At 40.5% G+C, this 21,063-nt stretch overlaps 1 protein-coding gene across 1 annotated transcript; it reads left to right on the forward strand.

Annotated features, from left to right (window-relative positions):
- The first annotated feature begins 125 nt into the window (after window positions 1-125).
- Window positions 126-20,469, forward strand: prr11 (proline rich 11). Its single transcript, XM_078548207.1, has 11 exons — window positions 126-247; window positions 6,148-6,298; window positions 7,289-7,442; window positions 9,133-9,264; window positions 11,831-12,076; window positions 13,816-13,914; window positions 13,994-14,092; window positions 15,122-15,228; window positions 16,360-16,422; window positions 17,438-17,531; window positions 18,904-20,469. Exons 2-11 carry the CDS (start codon window positions 6,150-6,152, stop codon window positions 18,973-18,975), a joined length of 1,215 nt encoding a protein of 404 aa, XP_078404333.1. The 5' UTR covers window positions 126-247; window positions 6,148-6,149; the 3' UTR covers window positions 18,976-20,469.
- Window positions 20,470-21,063: the final 594 nt, after the last annotated feature.

The raw sequence follows: 21,063 nt of genomic DNA on the forward strand, positions 1-21,063 counted from the left end.
AATACGGGCGACGTTCCATTGGAGCAAACCGGTTGAGGTGCGGCAACGGATTGGCTACAAACGCAACGGGCTCAAGGCGCTGGTTCTTCCCTATTGGTTAGATCCAGCTGGGCTTGCTGTTGAGGGGCCAGACGCGGTTGGTCGAAACTGGCAGCCGACCGTGGCTCATGAAAGGCAGGTTCCTATTGGGGAACTGGCACGAGCTTTTTAATTTTAAATTTCGCCGCCGTTAAGCTCCGTCACGCTGGTGAGTTTAGATTAGTGGCGGGTAAGTATGGGGGAAGAACTGGGGAATTCTTATTATGTGTGGTCGCTATGCTCCTTAAAGATTTAGTAACCTGCTTTAAAAGAACATATTTTTCTTTCAGGTGTTAAGGAACACGAGCTCGAACAACTTACCGATACCAAATGCCCAATGGGGACCCTCCATCCCCCCCTGTCCTTCTGACCTCATCCTTCCTCCTAATCCCAGCCCTTGCCCTGTATTCACCATACCCTCTGACATTCCCCTCTCTGAGCTGAATGCTCTGTACTCAGCAAAGGATTGTTTCATTCTCTTATGCCCTCATCTCAATGAATTTCAGGCTTGGCGTGATGCTGAACTCACCTTCTGTCGCCTTAACCTCCGTGCTCACTTCTTTGGGCAGGAGCCCCCCCCCCCCCCCATTCAGTGGATCCTTTCACCTGCCTCCAGTGTCTTCCCTCCCTCTGGCCTCTTCCCTGCTCTTGGACTGTTCATTGAGAACTGCCAGCCTGATGTCGGCTGTCTTAATTTCTCTGCTCCTCTCACCTCCTCCAACCTGTCTCCTTCTGAACTTGCTGCATTCTGTTCTTTCAGGTCAAACCCTGGCACTGTTGTCATTCCTGCCGACAAAAGTGGTGCTGTTGTTGTCTGGCGTACTGACCTCTACCATGCGGAGGCTGAACGCCAACCCTCAGACGCTTCCTCCTACCTCCCCTTGGACCATGACCTCACCACTGAACATCAAGCCATTGTTTCCAGGGCTGTCACTGACCTCATCTCCTCTGGAGATCTTCCCTCCACAGCTTCCAACCTCATAGTCTCCCAACCCTGCACGGCCCACTTCTACCCCTACCCAAAATCTACAAACAGGATTGTCCTGGTAGTCCCATTGTTCCTGCCCCACGGACCACATTTCTTCCTATTCTGACTCCATTCCCTCTCACTTTCTCCAGTCTCTTCCCGTCTACATTTGCAATTCCTCTGATGCCCTACATGAAATCAACATTTTCCAGTTTCCTGGCCCCAACTGCCTCCTCTTCACTATAGATGTCCAGTCCCTCTACACTTCCAATTCCCCCTCCCCCACCAGGACAGTCTGAGAGCCCTCTGCTTCTCCCTTGAACAGAGGCCTGAACAATTCCCATCCATTACCATTCTCTCCTCCACCTGGCTAACTTGTTCTCTCACTGAACAGCTTCTCCTTTAACTTGACTCACTTCCTCCAAATAAAAGGTGAGGCAATGGGTACCTACACGGGCCCCAGCTATGCCTGTCTTTTTGTGGGTATGTGGAGCATTCCTTGTTCCAGTCCTACTCAGGCCCCTTCCCACAACTCTTTTTCAGTACATCAATTATTTTATCGGTGCCACTTCATGCTCTCGTCTGGACCTGGAAAAATTTATTGATGTTTGCTTCCATTTTCCACCCCTCGCTCAACTTCACGTGATCCATCTCTAACACTTTCCTTCCTTGACCTCTCTGTCTCCATTTCTGGTGATAGATTGTCTACCAATATTCATTACAAGCCCACTGACTCCTGCAGCTACCTCGACTACAGCTCCTCATGCCCTGCATCCTGTGAGGACTCTTTCCATTCTCCCAACTTCTCCACCTCTGTCACATCTGTTCCGATGATGCTACCTTCCAAGACGGCGCTTCTGACATGTCTAACTTTCTCATTGAGGGATCCCCCCACTATGGGTGACAGGATCCTCAAACATGTCCAATCCATCTCCTGCACCTCTGCCCTCGTCCCTTCCCCTCCCTCCCAGAACCATGATAGGGTCCCCTTTGTCCTCACTTTTCAGCCCACCAGCCTCCGCATTCAAAGGATCATCCTCTCCCAGCTCCAGCATGATGCCACCACCAAACACATCTTCCCCTCACCCCCCTGTCAGCATTCCATAGGGACCATTCCCTCTGGGATACCCTGGTCCACTCCTCTGTCACCCCCAAATCCTCATCCCCTCCCCACGGCACCTTCCCATTCAATTGCAGAAGGTGCCACACCTGCCCCTTTACCTCCTCCCTCTTCACTGTCCAAGGCCCCAAACACTCCTTTCAGATGAAGCAGAGCTTCATGTGCACCTCCTTCAATGCACCTACTGCATTCGCCACTCCCAATGCAGTCTCCTCTACGCTGGGGAGACTAAATGCAGACTGGGTGACCACTTTGCAGGACACCTTCACTCAGTCCTCGAGCATGACCCAGACCTTCCTGTCGCTTGCCATTTCAACACACCATCTTGCTTTCATGCCCACATGTCCATCCTTGGCCTGCTGCAATATTCCAGTGAAGCCCAACGCAAACTGGAGGAACAATACATCATCTTCTGATTAGGCACTTTACAGCCTTCTGAACTTAACATTTGAGTTCAACAGCTTCAGATCATGAACTCTCTGCTCCATTTTTATCCAATTTTTTATTTATTCTTTTATTTCTAAAATATTTTTTCCTCCATTTTTCTATACTTTTTTCCCCAACCCCCACCCCCACACACACACAGCCGGCCACCTGTCACTTACTTCAATGTTTTGCTTTCACAGAGTGCTGACCCTTGTTCTGCTATTCACATATTCTGCTATCTTCCCTTTATGCCATTATCAACACTTTAGCCTTTAACACTGTCATTAACATTTTTTGTCCTGCGTCCTTAACATCTTTGTCAAATTTCTCCTTAGCTCCCACCTATCCCTGACCTTCTATTTTGGTCCACCTGCTCCACCCCTCTTAAACAGTATAAAACCCATTGCATTTCTACTTCTCTTAGCTCTGAAGAAGAGTCAATCGGACTCAAGCCATTAACTCTGTTTCTCTCTCCACAGATGCTGCCAGGTCTGATGAGTATTTTCAGCATTTTTTGTTATTTCAGATTTCCAGCATCCGCAGTATTTTGCTTTTATATTTTAGCATCAATTGCTTTTGAGCAGTCTGGAACTACAGATTGCCAACCCCAATCCAAGTTGCTGTCACTTAGCTCCTGTCCTTTTAGGCTAATACACCCTGCCCACTTGCTAACAACTTCTGCTGCACCACAAGGACATCTTTGGTTGCGCCAGTAGCATTCATTCAGTGCTTCTGTGTCAACTCAGAGGGACGTAGCACTCTTTCTTGCCTTTGCCTTAGGAGGTTGCGAATTCAAGTCCCATTCCAGAGACTTGAACACATAATCTAATCTGACACCCCAGTGCAGTTCTGAGGGAGTGCTGCACTTTTGGAGATGCTGCCTCTCAGATGAGGAGTTAAACCAAGGTCCTCTCAGGTGGGCATAGAAGATCCCATGGCATTATTTTGAAGAACATGGAGTGAAATGCTGTAACCTGCAAAGTTACGGACCAGGTGCTGGAAAGTGGGATTAAAATGAGCGGCTAGTTTCTTTTTTTTCCTCTTTTTTTAGCTGGTGCAGACATGATGGTCTGAATGGTCTCCTTTCTGTGCTGTAACTTTCCTATGGTTCTGTGGCCCTGGCCAATATTTATCCCTAAACTACTCCTCCTCTTTCAGGTACCATTCCCTAAGAGGGCATTGGCAACTATGGACTTCCACTGATTGGTCCATGATTATGCTTGGCACAGTGCTGCAGTGGTTTGTTGTTGCCTTCTGCAGTACGGCTGACCAGGAAACTCTCCTGCTCTTACTGCCTGCCATTGGGCATATTGGGAGGATTTACAGGCTGAGAATCAACCTCTTTGGCCACATTCTGAACGTGTCTTCCCCTGCCATCGAGTCCCAGCGTGGGACTTGAATCTGAAGCCTCTGACCCAGAGGTAGAGACATTAGCACCGCACCACAGATCTCCTTCCATCCCTCAATTAATCACTAGAAAATAGCGGATTAACTGGTCATTATCACGTTGCTATTTGTGCAAGCTTGCTGAAATGATAAATTATTCTGAATGTGCTGCTGGGTAACTTTTTTTTAATTACAAGAATCAATAGCTGATAACATTGTCTTAATTCTTGTTTTAAGGATTTTATTGACAAAATCACAATTTTTAAAAAAAGACATTGTGCGATAATTCAAAGTTGGGTCTATTTTTATTTTTTTGATACATAAATTCAATACTGGCGCACATATATATATATATAGCAAATTATGCATTCTACCAGACACATTGGAAAATTCGCCAAGTATTAGGTTTAGAAATGCTGAATTTTCATCCTGCTGCTCCCAATAGTTTTTATTTTGGGCAAATTTTTTTTAAAAAGCTTGCTGACCCCAGGTCTAGGTCCTGAACTTTGGAATTCCCTCCCTAAACCTCTCTTCCACCCCCTGCCTTTAAAGTATTCCTTAAAATCTACCTCTTTGACCAAGCTTTGTCACCTGTACTAACAGCACCTTCTTTAGCTCCGTGTCAATTTTTATCTGATTACACTCCTGGCAGGAGCCTTAGAATGTTTTACTACATTTCAGCATCTGTCAGTGTATGCTTGTGGCTTTATAAATTGAGGCAGAGTGTGCAAAAGCAAGAAAGTTGTGCTGAACCAACACACTGGTTGGGCCTCAGCTGCAATATAGTGGCCTGTTCTGGGCACTTCACTTTCGGATGGATGTCAAGGGACTTGCGGAGGAGTTTTTCTAGTATGGTACCAGGGTTTAAATACTTTTATCTGGAGAGGCTGGGGTTGTTCACCTTAGAGCAGAATTTTAAAAATAAGTGCAGGAGTAGGCTGTATGGTCCCTTGAACCCGTAAGATTGTAACTGGTTTTCGACCTCAACTCCACTTTCTCACTGTGTCCCTTAATTCCCTCAGAATCCAAAAATGTATTGATTTTGTTTTCGATATACTCAACAACTGAGCGTCCACAGATCTCTGTGGATGCAGTAGAGAATTTCAAAGATTCACCACTCTTGATTGAAAAAATTCTCCTCATTCCAATCATAAATGGCTGATGCCTTATCCTGAAACTAAACCCCTTGCTTCTACATCCAGCCAGGGTAAACATTTGCATCTACCCTGTTGAGCCTTCTCAGAATCTCCTACGTTACAATGAGATCAGCTCTCATTCTTCTAAACTTCAGACATGGTAGACCCATTCTATTCAATCACTCATCAATATTCTCATCCCAAACCCAATCTACCAGCTGCCTGGGCTCTTAAGTTCTGGCGTGCCCTGCCTAAACTCTGCCTCTCTGTCTTCCTTTCCTTTTTCAAGATGCTCCTTACAACCAACTGTTTTGATTGATGTTGGTTGCTTGCTCTTTTGGTGTCAAATTTTGTTTGATAACTTTCCTGTGAGGTGACCTGGGATGCTTTACTCTGTTAAAGGTATTATAAAAATGCAAGTTATTTTTCATTTAGATAAAAAGAAAAACATTTTTATATTAGCATCTTTCATAACCTTTGTAAATCCCAAAGTACTCAACAGCTAATAAAGTACTTTTTGAAGTTTAGTCATCGTTATGATGTAAGAAACATGGCAGACAATTTACAAGCAACAAGCTTCCACAAACAGCAATGTGGTAATGGCTGGATAATCTGTTTTAGGGTGTGAGTTGATGGATAAGTATTGACCAGGGCACCTTTTTAATAATTTGGTAATAGGACACCATAATCCCACTGATCTGGCCTGTCTCCCCTGTGCACTTCCTGGTGGCCTGTTTCAACACACCATTGACAAAGGTTATAGATGTTGTGAAGATATACAAAGAAGAGGTATGATGAAAGGTATTTCAATCCCAAATGGATTGGCGCAGTGCTGTGATAGAATTGCAAGTCCTGTTGGAATCTCTTCTGCAAAGTTGAAAATCCCACCACCACATTGTCGATCAACCAGCACTGATCAGTTGAATGTTTTGAAACAACAACATCCAGTTTTGAGGCGTTTGATTGTTGCATTAAGTCATTTTGTATGTTTGCATTATGGTGCCTGTTAGCATTCTATAACTTCTTTTCTGCAGCAATGCACAAGTTGAGTCAGCGTCGCAGGAAATGGAAGATCATGAGAAAACAACAAGCAATGGAAAAGGCATGGAATGATAGTAAGCGATGTCTGCTGGCAAAAAACAAAAGGCATTTCTGCAAGGCAAAGCCAATTACTGCTGAAACAGGGTGAGCAGTTCTGTGACTGATCTTAATTAGCAAGGCTTGCTTGTGAAGGTGGTGTGGATAACTTCAAAATCATACAATAAGTGAACAATATTCATTTGCTTGCTTTCTCCTCATCCCCAAAAGAAATGTACAGTATTGAATTGGTGATTAGAATTTTTTTTTTAAATCCTTTTTCAATTTATTTTGGAGCTTTTTATGAATAGGTAGAATTGAAACAATTTCCTGTTCGATTTTTCTTCCTCTTGCCACTGCCACACCCAATCCCAAAGTAGGCTTTCTGTCAGTCGCAACCAATCCTGTTCGGGAATGGTAATGATGACATTTAGCTCCTACTCTAAACACTACTGTTAATTGCAGTGATCCTCCCGCTGCTCTGCTTGGAACGTACCTGACTCGAATGACTCAGATCCACATTGGGAATCATTATTTCTAGTTTAGATTGTCAGTTCATTGGGTTGCTGCACAGTGGCTGAAGGATCTTGAGCACATAATCTAAGCTGACACTTCAGTGCGGTATTCGGGGACTTTCTGGACGAGGTGTCAATCCAATCACATTTGACCCCTCTATTGGATGTTAAAGATCCTATGGCACAATTTGAAGAATTGCAGGGAAGTTTTCCTGATGCCCTAGCAGTCATTTGTCCCTCAATCAACATCACTAAAAATAGATTATCTGATCATTTATTTCTTGCTGTTTCTGGTGTCTTCCTGTGCTCAAATTGGCTGCTGCATTTCATACATTACAATAATGACTTCAGTGTAATGTACTTCATTTGTTTTGAGGCATTCTGATGTTGTGAAAGGCACTATATAAATGCAAGTTAATTCTGTCCTAATTTAACTGAATTTGTCTGGCAGTACGTAGCATTTCACGAGTTGCCTGCTACTACTTGATACAAAAATTATTTGACGTTAATGTTTGTTCTCACTTTGTGGATCGTTTGTAGGATGCACATAATTTACATACATTTCTTTTTGTTTTAAATCCAGGATGAAGGAAACACCAGTGTCTAATAACAATTGCTCCCAGCTTGAGCCTGTTCCCATCAGGCTCATTTCTTTAATTAATGTGGAGAATATGTTGAATCCTCTTAAGGCTGTGGTTTCCTCCTTGTACAGTTGGTGGCTGAACGGCATTAGGCAGGTATAAATGCAAGCCAGACCTTCTTTAGTTCACATGCTAAAGGTTATTTTGATTTTGCACAGCTAGTTGTGTAATTATCTTTTGTCTATCAAATTGAATGTGTTGACAATAATTCTCAGCTTTGACATTTTAAAAATGATTGTTTTTCCAATTCCCATTCTGGAATTGTTCAGCCAGTTTTAATTTGTCTCTTGATACACTGGAATCGGGGGGTAAAAAATTATTGCAAACTTCCTGCTTCAAAATTACTTCTTGCTGGTTTTAGCTGAGTATCTTCAGCTACCTATCCCAAGCAGCTTTTGATGTACACCTCAACAGTGACAGTAAACGGGCTGTTTGACTGCGAAGGAAGAATGCGCTAAAGCACACAGCTTCACCAAATTGTTCTTCTCCAGGTTTGCAATTTTGCCTACTCCTTCCCAACTTCGATGCTATTCAGTCTCCATGGCTTGCTGACCCAGACCCCTGTTTCTAATGAGAACTTTCTGACTTCTATCATTCATGTGTACTCCAGCTCATTTATGAGCCAGTACCAAATCCACTGTACGTGAATAAGCTTGATCTGAAGTAAAAGTCTCTTCAAGGCTTGATTCTGGCACCACATCTTCCCTTCCACTATCTCCCCTCTGGTATACAAGCCCCTATTATCAGCTCAAAGTTCGGAACCCCAGTTTCTTTTAAATATGCAGATTACTCACGTCTCAAATTGTTTCTCCTCAGATCCCCAAGCCTAAGCAGGTTAATTTTGAATTTTGTATTCTCTAGCCTTATTAAAAAGTTCTGCAAGATGAGATGTACATGGATACAATGGAAAACATACAGGGGGAAGGTAGAGATTTTATAATGCATGCGAATGGGTGTACAGATGGAAGAGGCTTTGAGACAAATGGTACAATGGTAAGAGGACAAGCATGGTATTAAGGTGTTGGAGAGGACACAAGTTACGTAAGACACCAATGTTTATTTTGATCCAAGAGTAACATCTTAGGAAGTCAGTTTGTCCTTGTTTAATAAATTGTGGGTGAGGTATACCAGTCTTCATTCAACCCATCTGAAAACATTCTCTTGGATCGCAGCCAATTTCCCTGTCCTCCTGCAGCTCATTTGGCTAAGGTTGAATCCACTCCTTCACTGGAGGAATTTAATCAGTTTTGTCTTAAAAAAGCTTATAAAACAGTGATAGCAAGAATAAATTCCTCTTTGTCTCTTTTTGCTTTCTTCCACCCAACCCTCCACCTCCCTGAATCTTGTTAGATTAAGGTTCTGCAAGATTTGGGTGCCTTGAAAACCCTGTCTGGGTGTTCTTTTTTTAATTTGCATGGGTAAATGATGAATGCTGTCAGGTTGTTAAAATGTATGGGAGTCATAGCCAAACCCAATCCTGTTCTCACTTGGCAATGAGACACACACAATTTTTAGCAGGGGTTACTGGATTCTGATCAAGCAGAAATCTATGCTCTTTTTTTCCACCTCTTCTTACCACCCCCCACAACTTTCCTAATTATTGCAACAATTAAGCCTGGTGTTTTGCCCTTTCTACCATTTGGTTGCAATCAGTTAATTCTGAGACTCCAACAGGACCTTTTTGATCTGTGTTTCAGCTGCATGCTGCCTTTATGAAATGAACCAGAAGACTGATATAATCAAATCTTATTGTTTTTACAATGATTTGTTTCTCCTGTGTTTACAGGGTTTAGAAGTAGTGAAGGACATATTATTTCCTTCTCGTGTTTACTTGAGGGAGCTGAATGCACTGCGGCAACACATTGAGACACTTGAGATGAAACTAACACAATTGCGAGAAATCTTCAATGTAAACCTGGTAAATAGATTACCTCAATCAGGATATGTTTCTTTTGTGTACTGTATCCACAGTTAAAACAGTACAAAATACTTTGCTATATGTTGGAATTCTTATGTTAGGCAAAATGACATGGATGATTTGACAAGCGCCATCTGAATTTATTGGACTGAGTAAAAAAACTTCCACAATTCGGGTTGCCTTTGTTTCTGTGCTAAATAATCATCAGTTGCAAATATTGAGAACATCAGATGGCCACAGAATAGAAACCAGCAACATTGTCTTTCTGTTGAAATAAGAATTGGAAATGCATTTAACAAAATATTCTTATGCTGACAGGACCAAATAAAACTATATTCAAGGAAATTAAGGTATACGTAAAGGAAATTGTGATTGAAATTTCTTGGCTCATTAGGGACAGTGTTCTGACCACAAAGTTGGAAAGTAACATCTATGTTTTTAAAATTGTCAAGAAATATGATTCTTGCTACTAGAGGCTTATTAGCTTTTCACTCTATAGTGGAAACAACATTCATTTTTCAGATGGGTAATAATTAAGTATGTTTTAGGACAAGGAATCTGAAATATAATTGGCTTAGTTATAGTAAACCGGCCAAGGTAGGTAGCTGTAATTGATCATGTGAACAGCAGATATTTGCTGTTCTTGTACAATATTTACATCTTTCTTAAAGATTATTGAAAATAGTGTTTGTTAGCAGATGATGCCAAGTTAAGTGAGAAAGCAAAGCTTTTGCTAGAATTGTTTTTAATTGCCTGCAAAGACTTGACAAAGTGAGAAAATAAATTGGAAATTAAATTTGAATGCTTAAAAAATACAAGCATACTTGTGTGAAAATGGATGAGATGATTGGCGAGATAAGTAATATTCTTTTCCTTTGTATCTGTGCTTGTGAAAAGATATAGAAGCAGCAGAAAATTTATCATCTCCAGATTATGAGCTATGAAGATGTGGTAATGAGTTGAATCTATTGCAATTTGAGGGAGAAAGATTTTAAGAGAATGTGATCCATGTTTTAGGAAATGGATAAGGTGAAGTAACCAGAATATGTGAACTAGACATCTGGCTTAGCCGTACACTCACTCACTTATCCTCAATCATTAATTTCTGGAATAGACCACCATCTAGTGGAGTAAATACTGTTTGAAAATCTATCTGTTGTGATGTTGTCTAATTTCTCCTCTAACCCACACCATGTGGCCAATCATATATAGTGCAGAGAATTATTTTGCCATTTGAAATGTTCCTTTACCTTTTGAAATAAATGTTCTTCCTTATTGGTTTATTGATGTTACATAATGTTCTAAGTTCTCCATAACTAGGATTGCATAAGGCTATTGAATGATTAATCAGAACAGGTTCAGGTCAGCTCTCAGGAAATGATGTAGGTTTGAATTGGCTACTTTGCATCGGTATTCCCTACAGAAGGTGATGCTAAGTTATCAATCCACATAGTGAGGTTGATGCTAGAATTGAAAGTGTCAGAGTGAATACTAACATAATACAGGCTGAAGTAAAGGGTTCTCAAAACAGATCAAATTGCTGGTCCTGATTGAGCTCCATTAGATAAATATAAAGAATTGGGAGCCTGCACTGTAAGCCCCTTGGTAATATACGTAACTAATTAAGACCTGTTATTGTCCCCATGGACTAGAGGAAGGCTCAAATGCTGCCATTATTCAAAAAGCAAAATAGTTAAAACTCGGGAATTACGTGCCCATTGTCATAACCTTTGTTAAAGGTAAGTTGTTGGATGGGATTATTACAGATACTCTGTGACCACCTCAAGAGAGGAGGAGTTATTAAATACACTCAACATGACTTCTGGGGGAGGGAAGAAAATCATGTCTCACCAACCTTGTTGAGGAAATTACTAGATTGGAAGATGCAGATAGCCTGATTGACAAATTTTTAACTTTCAAAATCAAGCTGCCCACATAATAGGCTATGAAAAATGATAGAGTCCTGTGGAATTAGTTAGATGAGAAATTGATTGCGTTCCTCTATGCAGATATTTGTTATTAATGACAGTGGTTCTGCATGGGAACCAGTTACTCAAAGTCTCACTCATCACAATCTGTATCTAATCTATGATCTGGATAAAGGTCGAGAAGAACTATCTATAAATTTGTAGATCATGATCTATAACAAATATAGTGATCTGCGCATGAGCAGGGTCAGTGACAAGCATGTATATATGCCAGGCAGGATTGTAAACTCCAGTCAACATCAAATCCAAAGTGGTTTGGCATGCACATCTCTGTAGAAGTGGCACTATGACTCAGACTGCCAGCATGTAGATCCCCAAATTGTGAGCTTCCCTTTCTCCATGATAGTCTTGCACAAATTCCAATTTGCACAATTCCTTTTATTTATTCAGAAAAAAATCCTTCATTTATTTAGGAATTATCTACACCAAATATGAAAACTTAATAGAGGTATAATTGCACGCACAATGGAAGAATTCAGTAGAGCATAACTTTTTGAATTTGTATCAATGGGAATGTCACTGGATAGTTTTAAATCTTGTCCATTGTTCTTGAATTCTATCCTTTCTATCTTTTACAGGAATCTAATAATGCAAAAGCTCCTGACATGTGTTCCTGTCGAAAGTGTGTTGATTTCTCCACAAGCCCCGCAAAAATACCAGTATGGCCAGTCCAGCCAATTATTAGTCGTCCCATGCTGCCAAAACCATTCGGGGCCCTTCCTCCTCCACTTCCACCACCCCCTCCTCCACTGCCACCTCCCTCTGTGTTTGTACAGAAACCTCTGCAGATTCAGCGAAAGAGTAGGAGTGAAATCTCTTTGCAAGTGAGTATGCACCAAGATGTCGAATGTGTGATTTTATTTTTAAATTAAGACGTGATGTGCACTCTTCTTAATGTTTGTTTACAATTGTCAAAAAATGTTAATTTTTGTCTTCAAATTATTCTACAACACTTGTAAAACTAAAATTTGAGAGACTTGAAGTTTGTTTACTCTAAATCTTTGGGAGGATCTCGATGGATTTAGATTGCGCTGCATAAGTGAAATACTTGAATCAAATCACAAATGCAGGGTGAGAAGGCAGTCTCCTAGATGCTTGAACTCTCATAAATCCATACCTGCAGAGTGCCAACTTGGCTCCATTTTTGGTATTCTTACCCCTGTTCATAGGGTCATCCTGAGGATTGAACCCTCGATGGAGTAGCAGAGGGAATGTTGCCTTATTAGAGGTTTTATCTTTTGAATAAGATATTGAGCTGAGGTCCTATCCATCCGTAAAATATCCAATGGCAAATTTGAAGAGTAGGGAGTTCCCATTATTTCCTGACCAACATTCATCCAGGTTCAAGTCTTGTTCCTCGATCAAAGTTGGATGAAATGAGAAAAGGAGAAGATAGCATTTCCATCAGCAGGCAGTTAGGAACAAAGAAAAATTCTGTGAAGTTTCTCTGAGAATTAAAATTATGGGTCATATTAGGCATACCATTCTATGCTGATGCCCTGTGCGGCAGAGTCATCACAAAATAGCAACCAGGATGGAACAACTGACATTTGGAACACATTTTGGAGACTAACAAAACTTTAGGGAATTATGAGTTATTCTTATTAAAGCTGTGGGTGACAAATTTTTGCGAGTAGCTTTTAAAGGAAGTAAGATACTAGTTAGACCTCAGCTGGAGTATTATGTACAGTTCTGGGCACCACACTTTAGGAAGGATGTGGACACATTGGAGAGAGTACAGAAGAGGTTTACAAGAATGGTTTCAGGGATGAGAAACTTCAGTTATGAAGATAGATTGGAGAGATTGGGACTGCTCTCCTTGGAGAGGAGAAGGCTAAGAGGAGATTTGATAGAGGTGTTCAAAATCATGAGGGGACTGAACAGACTAGATAAGAAGTGTTCCTGCTCATAAAAGGATCAAGAACGAGGGGGCACAGATTTAAAGTGATTTGCAAAAGGAGCAAATGTGACGCGAGAGAACCTTTTTCACACAGTGAAGTGAGTGGTTCGGGTCTGGATTGCACTGCCTGAAAGTATGGTGGAGGCAGGTTCAAGAGAGGTATCCAAGAGATTGTTTCTATTCAAATAACCTAATAATGTGCAGGGTTATAGGGAAAAGGCAGGAGAATAGCATTGAGTCATAATGCTCATTCGGAGAGCTGGTGCAGACACTATGGGCCAAATGGCCTCCTCCTGCACCATAACAATTCTGTAATTCTCTGAAAAGTTCACTTTCTGCCTTCAATTACTACATTGTGTAAAATTAGGGTCATTTTCCTGTACACCATGAAAATATAATTCTCATACTTCTGATTAGCATTGGTGAAAGGGAATAACAATGACAAAGTTTACTCCAGCATAGGACTAAGGAGCAGGAGTAGGCCATTCAACCCTTCGATCTTGTCTGTTACTTGCTATCTAGCCAATAAATGTAATTCTCTAATTTTTGGAAGCTTTATTCATGACAGCATTAATCTGGGGCATAATCTTAATAGATAATTTCTAAACAAAATAATGATATGAATTGCAGACACTTTATTGCCGGCTCTTAATTCATCCACAGACTCTCTCTGAGGAAGTTGGCAGATTGCCGTCCATAACTATGAAAGATTTACTTAAAGTAAAACTGAAGAAGACTGCAGACAGATTTGAAATAAACAAGGTTAGTGTTATTAATATAAGACTATTTGTTTTATTAGTGCAGACTGTATGCTTTATAACACTTTTTGTGGCATTGATAGACTGTTCCTGAGAGGATGGATGGACCATTATCTGTGACAGTAAAGGATTTACTTGAGGTGAAACTGAGGAAGACCCAGAACAAATTGGAAGAAGCAGAGGTGAGCACTACACACCTTTTCATTTCAAGCAAATCTTTCTGGAATTCTCAAAAGAACATCAGAAGGAACAGGATAGTTATCAGTCCCATTGTTGCATTGCTCATATCAAACTAATACACTCACAAAATATTGGGTCCAATTTTTAAGTAACAATTTTAAACCACAACTAATGACTACATTTATCTCTTGGTTAGCCATGTCATGAAAATATTGTTACTTAATGATAGGAAAACTTTTCACTTCAGAATTGCACTGTCTATCTTTTTGACTGTTACATGATCAACATCTTGCGGGTTACCATTGACCAGAAACTGAACTGGACTAGCCAGAGAAATACTGTGGCTAAAAGAGCAGGTTAGATGCTAGGAATTCTGCTGCAAGTCATCTCCTGACTCCCCAAAGCCTGTCCACCATCTATAAGGTACAAGTCAGGAGTGTGACGAAATACTCTCCACTTGCCTGGATGAGTGCAGACCCAACAACACTCGAAACTCAACACCATTCAGGACAAAGCAGCCCACTTGATTGGCACCCCATCCATTACCACCTACATTCATTTCATCCACCACTGATGCACAGTGACAGCAACTCACCAAGGGTCCTTTGGCAGCACCTTCAATACCTGCGAATTTGACCACCTCGAGGATCAAAGGCAGCAGATGCATTGGAACATCACCACCTGAAAGTTCCCCTCCAAGCCATTCACCATCCTGACTTGGAAATATATCGCCGTTGTTTCACTGTTGCAGGGTCAAAATCCTGGAACTCTCTCCCTAACAGCACTTTGGGTGTACCTACACCACATGGACTGCAGTGATTCAAGAAAGTGGCTCACCACCACCGTCTCAAGGGCAATTAGGGATGGGCAATAAATGCTGGTCTAGCCATCAATGCCCACATCCCGTGAAACTTTTTTTTAAAAAATTCTGATAGGCTACAGATATAAATACATGAAATTCAGCTGTGTGAACATTAGTGTCATTTTTAACTATTATTGACTGTGTACTGTGATTCATACTTTGTTCACAGATGAATACACCAGGAAAGAAAAGATCTCCTTTAGTCACAATCTCTGATCTACAAGGCTTTAATTTGCAGGGTAAAGCTAACCAACTGCAAAAACCAGCAAAAATGATGTAAGCCCATGAGGTTCTTTAGTGACTATGATCTTGTGAACTCTAAACAGCATAATAAATATATTGCAGAATGATTTTAATTGTATGTAATGTTTTAGTATAATCATTCTATCTGCAATATGTTTTTAAGCAGGTGGAAAAAATCCTTTAGTTTTGAACATTTTAATTGTAATTGTAAATGTGAATTTTCACCTTTATGGAAAAAGTAAAAAATAAAGACTATGCCTTTCAAGACAACGTTTTATAATTTGATGAAATACTTTTGAAATATGGTCACCATTGTGTTGTAGGAAATGTGGCAGCCAATTTGCGTGCACATCCCACAAAGAACAATGCAATAATGACCAGATAACTCTGTTAGTTGAAGGATAAATATTGGGCATGATAATGGTGAGATCGTCCCTGCTCTCAATTAGTATCATGGGATCTTTTGTATCCACATGAGAGGGCAGTCAGGGCCTTGGTTTAATGTTTCATCTGAAATACGGCGCCTCTGATAGTACAGCATTCCCTCAGTACTGCACTGGAAGTGGCAACCTAGATTAAGTCCTCAAGTCCCTGGAGCGGGACTTGAACCCACAATCACCTGACACAGTCAAGAATCTTTATCATTACTTGAATTGCCAGCCCTGATGATGAACAATTCCTCAAAACAGTATTGTTCTATTTATATTTGAGGGTGTCATTAAACCTGAATAGGACAATATTGTTTCAGAAATTATTAGTATTCAGGATCCCTTTTCAGCAAGGAGTCTAAGGCTTACTCGCACTATAACAATGCTTTTATCTAATGTTCTAATTAAAATCCACTTCCATTTTTCAAAGTAAATAAGGGGAACACTTCTACATGATCTTCATTTTGCCAGGAAGGCTTGATGTTCTAAGCTTTGAACTTTTCTGCAGTTGCTGCTAATTAGGAATCAGACTGGCTGAGCAGAGCCAAAGGTGAAAGACATTATTGGTTCAAATCTTGCCAACAGAATGTGGAGTCCCATTTTTTGTGTTTTTTAAAAAGCTAGCTGTCTAATTATGGTGTCTGCATGAAATACAAGACTTAAAGTACTAAACTTGAAGGTGATACCTAACTGAAGAAATGGTTAACTGCAACTTCAATATTTGTTTTTATTTTAGAACCACTCCAAACAAACCTGTAATGGATCTTCGGCAGCGTCTAAAGAAGGTAGCTATAGAAAGGTAATATTAGCTAATAAAGGTCATTATTCACATAGTTAAATACTAATCTTTTTAAACAAGCTATAATGAGCCATATTCATTTCAACCAGTCACGCCTAACTTCATTAGAAAAGTAATGAAGTAACTTCTGTTCCACTTGTTCCAAGTGCACCATACAGACTCAGCAGAACAACATTTCAATGATCTGGTGGCACAGTACCCCAATGTACTCCTCTGTAGTAGCAGTTGACTCATACCTTGGAAAATAACCTTCCCTTTCTTTTCCCCTCATCCCTGAAGACATTTACTCCTTCAGGTACAGTTTGAATTGAACGGGTTGCCATCCTGTATTATGCCCACGTTACTTCAAGTGATCTGAGGTGGTGCACGTTGGCAAGCTGCTGGACTGTGGGTGAACATCACCGTAAAGTCTAAATCTGATTACCCCAAAATTCTACACACCTACTTTCCAATAGGCTGTCACTGGGTAATTATTGAGGAAACTTGCTTAATTCTCTCACCGCTACCCCACCTCCACCAAATAAACTGTAGTCCTCTTGTTCAAATTGGCTAGCTCAATTGTGTAGGAACATGGGAATTTTTGATGTCTCTGGCATACCCATGCACCTTTTTACTACTTGAACCATTGGGAAACTTTTTCACTTTAAAGTCTCCCTTCACTTGCAGTTATTTTCATCTCTTGGCAAGTTTTCTTTTCTACCCCCATCCCCTTCCCAAGTGGTAGTAAGGTATCAATCCAATTCATCTTGGAAGGATCAAGGTTTAAATTGCTCGACCTGAAGAAGGGAAGAAACCTTCACTCACAGCATTTTCTGGTGGCTGAGCCAGAAACAAAACGTAAAATGCTGTGCATTTATATTGCTACACAGGATGAATAATTTATTAAATCTGTTGTTTGAAGCCTGAGATTAACTTAAACTTTTCCAGAAGTAGCTTTGTGTTGAACGATGAAAGTTTTATTTTGGGAAGGTATTGAATACTACAATTGCTTACCCTATGAAATATTTGGATGCAGGAGCCCTGGTGGAACACCTCTCTATAAGGAGAACAGAGACACTGGGACAGGACTGACACCAGTTATGACGCAAGCACTAAAACGGAAATTTGAGGTATTTTAGGTAGAAGCAGTTCAACTGGTTTGTAATGTTCCTCCTCCATCCCCATTGAGAAATATTTTCTTTTCCTTTCTAGCTTTGCTCCTGAAGGGATTGAATCCTTGCTGGGGTACACTCCATGATTGCTCACTAGTACTCTCCCAAGTAGCCTCGCTTTATGTACAAGGATAGAGTGTAACTTTCAACAGACTGTACTTTTGCTAGGACATCTGAGATGAGCCAAATACAAGACTCCACTTCTGCACTCTTTAACTTGATGTTGCTGGTTAGTGACCAGGCTCTTTAGTTTGTCTGCCAACCTCTGGTTGGAATCCACTAACTCAATAGCCTTGGCTTAAACATGATATGTTTAGTCTGTGTAGTTCAGCTTTCAATGTCCCACCTAGCTCAACCAAACATTTCCAAACTAGGGGTTATTCTGGGGTGGTGGGGTTGGGAGGGTGGGCTTGCACAGAGAGAGTTCATTGTATGTAGCTAATAAGTAATGGGTGCAAGATGTATTTTCTCCATTGGTGGCACTGTAGCACTGCCTGCAAGTCTTTCAGGCTGATTCCTGATTTCACCTTACCTGAACTCCTATTTATCCAGCTTACAGAGAATTTCTCAGCTTCAGTTTATAGAAAGAAAGCTGTTCCCCTTTGTGTACCCCTGTGCAGCATAACTCTCTTTTTGGAAGTGTTCATGACCCCTTGGAATCCATGCTGCCGTAGAGAAATAAATAAGTGCCCCCCCCCCCCCCCCACCACCCACCCACCTTGCAACTCTGCCTAAAGATTTGTTAAGTTCTTTGCCCCAAGCTTGGCAGCACTATGGATTGTCCTTTTTGTTTAGTCCCTGTAGTGAAATCTGCATAAATCCTTGGGTGCCTGTGATGTTTACAGGGAGTACATAAATAAGCATCCTTTTTAAAAAAAAAAATTCTCTGTCCCAAAAATATTTTGTTGCTCAGTCCTCTGCCCTTTTCTAGAAAGTTAATTTTGCCCTGCTTGGATTCAGTGTTGCTCCTTGCTTGGCATCATCTAAAATTGAGAAACAGTTCAGTAACTACCTCCCTAACAGCATTGTGGGTATACCGACACCACATGGACTGCAGCAGTTCAAGAATGCACCTTACCACCACCTTAAGGGCAATTAGGAATGGGCAATAAATACTGGCCTAGCCAGTGATTCCCACATCCCGTGAAAGAATTTTAAAAACGGCGTTAGCACTTGAGAGTTCCCACTCAAATCTCCGCAGTGAGGTTCAGCAAAACATGTTTGAGAACCTCTGACCTAGACTAAAAGAAAGTTAGAAAGTAATGCCTGTGTATAACAGATGCTTTGAAATACCAGCTGTTGAGTTAATGAGCTTTCTACTCTATTTCAGATGGCTCGTCCCAAAAGTCCTCCTTGCTGCTACTCTCCGAACGCCAGCTTTGATGATCAAATTGAAAACTAATGTTCTTTGAGCAAAAAGTTTTTACTTTTAAAATTGCAAATAATGTTAATGTTTTTGTATGTGTGTTTTATATATGATAAATAAAAACTGTGTAAATCTCGCATGCATAATTTGCAGATAAATGGACCCTGGCTGAAGGTGAGTATACTGTGCTTTCCGTTGTGGGTGGTCACTTTTCATGTGCAGCCGACATTGCTGTGATGTTGTTGGACTCCTTTGGTTAACTGGGGGTGCTGTTAACCTAATTGCATTGTGTGCACTATCCCCAGCGTGTAAATCTGAAAGCTCAAGATTGGGAAAGAGGTTTAAGCCAATATAAACCACAAGGCAAACAGTCAAGTGTTTTCATTGTTTCTTTCTGGTAAATAGCTCTATTTCAGCATTGAATCTACATTATACTGTAGCAATTAATTGCCTGACTTGTGACACGGTTAACTGTTTACACAGCTCTGCTTTGACATTTTTTCAAATTGCAGTTTAAGAATTCAAAAATAGCTCAACTCACAGCCCATTTTCCAGACCTATGGGTTTGCTCTGTTCTTTTTAATTAACTCTAATTCCCCTACATTCTTTAAGTATTAAACTCAAGATAATTCCCATGACCTTTTGGGGTGGGATAAAATAAAATTCCAGAAACAACTGTGTTCATCTGTGGCCTGTTTCCCTTCAGTTTCATTTATGCAATTTATTGGAGCTGATAGAATATAGTGGTGCTTGGGGTCTTTGATCCAACATGTACCTGACTGGAACACAGCAGTATAGATTATCAATTAACCAATTGACTATAAACTGCAAATCCTCTTACCAATAGCACTTTATAGCAAAGACCGTCATAATTTGCACTGGCAGCTAGTAAATTGTTATTTGCATTTGCCGCCCTTTGTTATGTGGTGACGATTAAATCTAGAGCACATTTTTATTAGTTACTAGTTCAAGGGCTAATTGCAACATATTTAGAAAAAGCATTTTACATTTACTACAATATAAAAAGCACACCTCTTGTCACTTTTAATATGTTGCTACCATTAGTATCTCTCTGCACTTCACTTTTTTTTTACAAAGTTGCTACACAGAGCATGTAATCAGGCTATTTACATGATGCAATTGGAAGATCTGGATATTCAGCTTTACTATTTCAGTCAATGGAAAGCAAACTCATACCCAAAATATTTAGCATTGGGAAATAATTTGGGAGTGTAGGGATTCCCCTTTTCTATCTCTCCCTCATTGTTTCATGCTTTCACTCTGTTTCCCTGCACTGTCCTGCTCTGTCTCAATAGGTTGTTGTGGTTTACTACCAGTGGAAATACCTCTATTTCAAAAAGTACATCTACAGAAATGTAACCATGTTTTTTTAACTTCAACTTCGGGACTGAAATGTTAACTTGCGTGGTGACATGCATTTTCTGATTCAAGTTCTCTGTGTGAAGCAATTCTGAGCTGCTATATGCAGCTGTGCATGTGCTTTTAATAAAGTGAATACTGTCTAATGACTGTGTACAAACCTTCTCATGGAATGTGTTCACTTCCATCATTCTATTTCTTAATGGGTTGGGGTAAATGATCACTCTATTCCAAGGTAGTCGGGATAGGGCTAAATGATATCTTAAATATATGTTTAATGATTTCTTCTGCTTTACCAGTGCTGGGAAATAAATGACTTGGCTGTCTGGGTGGACCTTTGTTTTTTATTGCATGGTAAATGGATACAAGCCCTTGATCTGTGTACATCTGGTCAACAGGAAGGTGCTTGCCATAATCCAGTAATCCTAAAAGTGTAAGCATTACCTATAGCCCATCTCCAGATGAGTACTCTGCAGCAAGTTACATTTCCTTTTTTAACAGGGGCACGTACTTTCAAGGCTGAATCAGAAAGAGCTGTGAAGGTTGGGGAAACTTTGAGGCCAATGTTTTATTTCCAGTTATCAATTGCCTAGAACATTGTTTTACATTTTACAGGAGCATATAAAGACAGCTGCTTGGAAAACAAAGAAAGCTGTCAAATTAACCAAAAACCTCAAGTATTGTGTGTTATCTGCCCACATTAATATGGAAATTGTGTTTAAAATTTCATATGTTTCTGTCTAA

The sequence above is a fragment of the Cetorhinus maximus genome, chromosome 9 (genome assembly GCF_964194155.1).
Source record: "Cetorhinus maximus chromosome 9, sCetMax3.hap1.1, whole genome shotgun sequence".
NCBI classification, from domain to species: Eukaryota; Metazoa; Chordata; class Chondrichthyes; order Lamniformes; family Cetorhinidae; genus Cetorhinus; species Cetorhinus maximus.